This window comes from Cornus florida, unplaced genomic scaffold (assembly GCF_030987335.1).
Source record: "Cornus florida cultivar Cherokee Brave unplaced genomic scaffold, ASM3098733v1 CherokeeBrave_3.0.0_Hap2_Chr03, whole genome shotgun sequence".
Taxonomy (NCBI): Eukaryota; Viridiplantae; Streptophyta; class Magnoliopsida; order Cornales; family Cornaceae; genus Cornus; species Cornus florida.
The window spans coordinates 93,137,639-93,142,902 of record NW_026775573.1 but is presented as its reverse complement, the minus strand read 5'-3'; the positions used below and the strand labels follow the sequence as shown (position 1 = coordinate 93,142,902).

At 35.0% G+C, this 5,264-nt stretch overlaps 1 protein-coding gene across 1 annotated transcript; it reads left to right on the top strand.

Moving 5' to 3' along the window:
- The first annotated feature begins 2,507 nt into the window (after positions 1 to 2,507).
- LOC132301794 (uncharacterized) lies at positions 2,508 to 3,302 on the top strand. The gene has a single exon (XM_059799023.1). The coding sequence runs from the start codon at positions 2,508 to 2,510 to the stop codon at positions 3,300 to 3,302; it is 795 nt and encodes a 264-aa protein (XP_059655006.1).
- The last annotated feature ends 1,962 nt before the right edge of the window (positions 3,303 to 5,264 follow it).

The window sequence follows — 5,264 nt, the reverse complement described above, 5'->3', positions numbered from 1 at the left end:
AGAAGGATTCTTCGTTTTCTTCTTCTTTCCAATCTCATCAACTTGTGGCTTCTTGTGACAGCCCAAGTTTTGTAAACCCGGTGCGTCAGTGATGACCAAAAGATGACCCGATAACGGATCCAAAATGTGGAAGCGAAAGGTGAAACAATGGTCTCTAGAGATACAATGCATCTCTAAGACACCAATGTGACCCTCAATGAGGTTACAGAACCCAAAGGAAAACAAATGCGGAAGTGTCGTTTCAAAAACAGACAAAAAGGAACCTAGGGGCAAAGTGGTCATTTTGTAAAAAAAAATGGATTCAAGTGCTATCGAGCACACCACCGGGAAGACAACAAAAAACTAATCGAGATGGACTCAAGAATCGAATGATTCGAAGTCCAGACGAAGGAGAAATGACAAAACAAAGAAAACGAGCGATAAAGTTAAAAGGGTAAAATGGTAATTATCTAGAAATATTCGAGTGTAACCGAGCACACTGTTGGATAGACAATGAAAAATTAATCAATTTCAAAATAAAATTCACTTAATTTGGAGTCCAGATGAGGGAGAAAGGTCAAAAACAAAATCGACGTCTCGGCGGCCCGACGAAGGCCGTGATAGCTATAGTGCCGTCAACCCACTACTGCTGTAACTAAGAGTAAAAACGGGTATCTAAACGGACTTTTTTGGAAAAATTCAAAGAAGAAACCCCCCCCTAAATTTAAGTCTTCTACCCGAATCCCAAACAGAAACCAAAAAAAAGTATTGTAAAATGCCCAAAATACCCTCAAGAAAATCAGGTCTAGAAGTTGAAATTTGTTTCAAGCTACAGCCCAAAGAAAGGAAATGGGGCTTCGGAAGGTTTTTAAATTGCCTAAATTGAAAATGCAATCTTAAAATACACCCACAAGACCCTCGGAAGTTTCGGAACAGTCGTCACACTTTTCAAAAAAAAGTCGATGAATAGTACCAAGTACATTTGCACTAAAGTCGACAAAAACCTAGCAGCAACGATTTTTCGGAAAAAAATAGATTTTTGAGGGCCAAGATGGAATTTTATGGAAAAACAACAAAGAAGAAACCCCCCTCAAAATTGAGTTTTCTACTTGACTCGTGTGGAAAAATGAAAAAAATGCATTTTGAAATACCCGAAATGCCCCTGGAACAGAATAGGGTAAAACTCCCTAAAAATGCTAGTTAGAGTCTCTGTTTCATCAAGTATGGTGTTGTTTGCCAAAGTGAGCATGCAAGCATATTTAATGTTATAAAATAGATGTGTTGCAATGGCCTATGGCCTCATGGCATGTCATATGCAAAATAGAACCCTTCAATGCATTAATCCACATATCTTCCATAGGTAACAATGAAGTTCAAAGCTAGCATACATTTCACATAAGTGTCTTTGGCCCTTGACCTCATTACAACCATATTCTAAGAGTGTCAAAAGGTGTACTTAAGTGCACATTACATAACTTAGACAATAAGTACAAGTTTTATCAAAGTAAGCAAAAGTAGGACAAGATATGCTAACATATGCATATTCTGTTTCTTGGGAATTTTTGCTTAGGATCCTCAAAGGTTATGGATTTAGTAATGTGTGGATTAAATGGATTTCTTCCATCCTTGTATCTACTAAATATTCTGTTCTGATTAATGGTTCTCCCCAAGGATTCTTCCAACTAGGGAGGGGTCTTAGACAAGGTTGTCCATTGTCTCCTCTGCTTTTTACCTTAATTATAGAACACCTTACCTCCATTATCAATTCTGCTATCCACAAAAAGGAGCTCTCTGTTACTCATGCTGCAGCTAAGGTTCATCCTGTGTTAAGTCATGTATTTTTTGCTGATGATTTTTTGATTACCTGCAAAGCTTCTATTTCAAATGCTAGAGTTCTAGTAGGTTTGTTCAAGAAATTCGAGAATTTAATAGGTTTACAAGTCAGTGAACATAAGAGTAATGTCATTTTTTCAAAGGCCGTGGGGCGGAAGTTATCAATGTTAAGAATTCTGAAATGCTCTGAAGAACATTTTCCAATTAAGTACTTGGGGCTTCCTTTATGTCCTTATGGTTTGAAGAAAGCAAATTGCCAGGGATTGATTGATAGGGTTTCTAGTAAAATTATGTGTTGGACCACTAAATTGTTATCAGTTGCTGGTAGAGTTGAACTCATTAGATCCACTGTCATCCCTATTTTTCTATACTGGTGTAGCATTTATAATGTCCCTATTTATGTGATTAATCAGTTGCAAAAGATGTGTAGAGATTTCCTGTGGGGTAGCACTGATAATTCTAAGAAAATTCATCTCCTGAGTTGGGATATGATCACTACATCTAAAGCTGAAGGTGGTCTTGGTTTGAGGAAGCTGGTGGATATCCAATCTGCATCCAAAGTTGTTCTAGCTTGGGATTTTTTGACAAGTAAGGATAGGCTCTAGGTTTCATGGTTTAAAAACAAGTATACTCCTCACTCCACTTTTTGGACTGCTATTACTAAGGTAACTCACTCTGTCATATGGAAATCTGTTATGGAGACAAGGGATAGTATGTTACAACATGTTGATTTTCATATAAGGGATGGAAGATCAGTTTCTCTTCAAGATCCTTGGTGTGATGGTTTGACAATGGCAAATAAATTTAGACATAGGATTTTTAGATCTGTAAATCTTCCTAGAAATGCTAATTTAGATATTCTAATGGTGAATGGTAGCTGGGATTTAAATCTCCTACAGGGACAAGAATTACAGCAGCTGAGGGAATATCTTGTGTTGCGACCTATTCACACTTCGGCTGACAAGCTTCTGTGGAATAATGGTAAGTTCTCATATAAGGAAGCTTGGAAAATTTGTAGATTTCAGGCAGAGGAAGTCAGCTGGTATAAGTTTTGTTGGGGCAAAGCGAGACCTAGATGGTCTGTAACTACAGTTTTTGTGATGTTAAACAAAATTCCTTTTATAGTGAATCTCCAAAGAAGGAAGTTATGTTTGGTGTCTAGATGCTCATTGTGTCAGAGTGCTATTGATACAACAGACCATATATTTATTTCTTATAGATTTTCTAAAGATTTTTGGAGCTGGCTGGGAGAGATTCTGAAGTGGAATATGCATCAGTTTGCTGAAGTCGTGTCTTTAGCTGATCTGTTCAACTGGTTTCAGGTTGTTGCAACTGTGGGATTTCATAAAACATTGTTTCCTGCTATGCTTTGGGGAATTTGGAAAGAGAGAAATGCTAGATTGTATGGTACTGCTACTGCTCCAGTGATTGTGGCAATGTTAGAGGTGTTGGATATTCATAGTATCCTTCTCTCTGACCTACTTGTTTGATTTGGTGAATTGTCTTTTATCAGTTTGCTGAGTTGAATGGCTGTGACAAGGAGCTGGTTTTCTTGTGTTATTTTTTAATCCTTTGTCATTTTTATGTTTTTCAGCTAGTTTTGGTTTACGGTGGTTTTTCTCTTGTTTTGTTTTGGAGATGGATTTTTCCATTTTTTCTTTTTTGGTTTCTTTCTGTTTGGTGAGTTTGGATGTTTGTATCCAACTTTCATTGGTGCCTTTACATTCTAAGGGTATGCCCTCTGTGACTCTTGTACATATTTTTTCTTCTTTTATACAACCACAATTATAAAAAAAAAAAAAAAAAAAAAAAATACTTCAAGAACTCTAGTAAGTCTAAGAATGTTGTGCATCCCACACCAAGGCTTCTTTACCTGCAAAACACCCATTAACTTAGGGTGAGTAAACAAGTTTACTCGTAGGGAATGCATGGGTTTATCTTTATACCAAGTTACAATCCAATACCATTTAATTCATGCCATCAAGTGACAATAGAACTTTCAACATGATACAATGGGATGTAATTTCACAAAGTTAACAACTTGGAATTTAAATGCGAAATCAAACCAAAGTGGATACTTAGACGTCACGCCGGATCAAACCGACAATATGGTTACTTTAGGGTTACTAGCCCATGGGTAACCTCCCTATGTGCGCACTAGACTATATAGAGGGACAATCTCCCGTACTAGAACCAAGTCTTAGCCGTAACCAAACAACGACATCCCCAAGTTTCCAAAATCAACAAATTGTGCAACAACGTATATATATCAACATATATATACAAGATATCAACTATTTACCAAGCACAATCCAATTTTGGAAACTTATACAATACATGCTCAAAGTCTACAACTACTATGGCATGAAAGATGTCAAATACAAAGTGTGCAATTCCTTACACATAGCAACAATATATTCAATAAGGAAAAACATATTCTCATAAATATAAAAGTAACAACTATGTTATCCAATGCTCAAAAGTAATCAAGTGAACATACACCAAATCCAAATCCATGATTTAAATATAAAAACAACTTCCAAAATGTAATTATATCCATGGAGTAATAAAATAGAATTTAATTAAACATAAATAGTTAAATTCTCTAAATTCCAAGTTAATCCCAAATAACCTCAATTTAATATATATTGAAGGACATGTCATGGTCATCACATATATAATATCAAATGACAATTTAAGTGATTAAAACACTTAAAACAAAATTAATCAAGCTAATTAATTAATTTTCTCTAGATTTTTAAACAATTCCAAATGCCCTCAATTTAATCTATGTTAGAGAACATGCCAAGGCCTATCCAAATATCACATTACATCATGATTTCATGCTTGCTATCACCATGTGAATTAAACTTTCACAAAAGATAAATATTAAATAAATTTTACAATTCTTATCCAAATGCCCCAAATTTAATATATGTTGTAGTACATGTCATGGTTATTATATAAATCACATCAAAACTTGATTTAAGTCATAGGAGCATATAAATAAAAATTAATTAAATTAATTCATTAATCCATCTACATTTTAAAACAACTCTAAATGACCTCAAATTAACATAAGTTATGAATCAAGCCATGGTCATGTTATTTATCAAGTCTAAAGTGAATTACATACAGTTACAATTAATCATTTATTTCTCATTTTAGTACAAGACAAACATATAACTTAGATATCACTATAAGAACAAATAAAATCACTTGGAAGATAAATGATAACACCCCCTACCTCACAAGAGGATTGTTCCTCTTGAATCTAAGGGAAGCAAGCTTAAAAATGGAAAACCAAACAAGGGATTTGTAGAAGAAGAGGAGAGGAACAAAAAGTATTCCAAGGTCAATGATCTAAGGTGAGTGGAAAGGCCTCAAAATTTAAAGTCAAAGCTTAAGGTTTTAAGCTTTCTTCAATGGAGTCTAGGGTTCTTATGTGTAGG

Excerpts from the sequence above, each read along its gene's own strand:
- LOC132301794 (XM_059799023.1), top strand. The coding sequence starts at position 2,508 with ATGGAGACAAGGGATAGTATGTTACAACATGTTGATTTTCATATAAGG.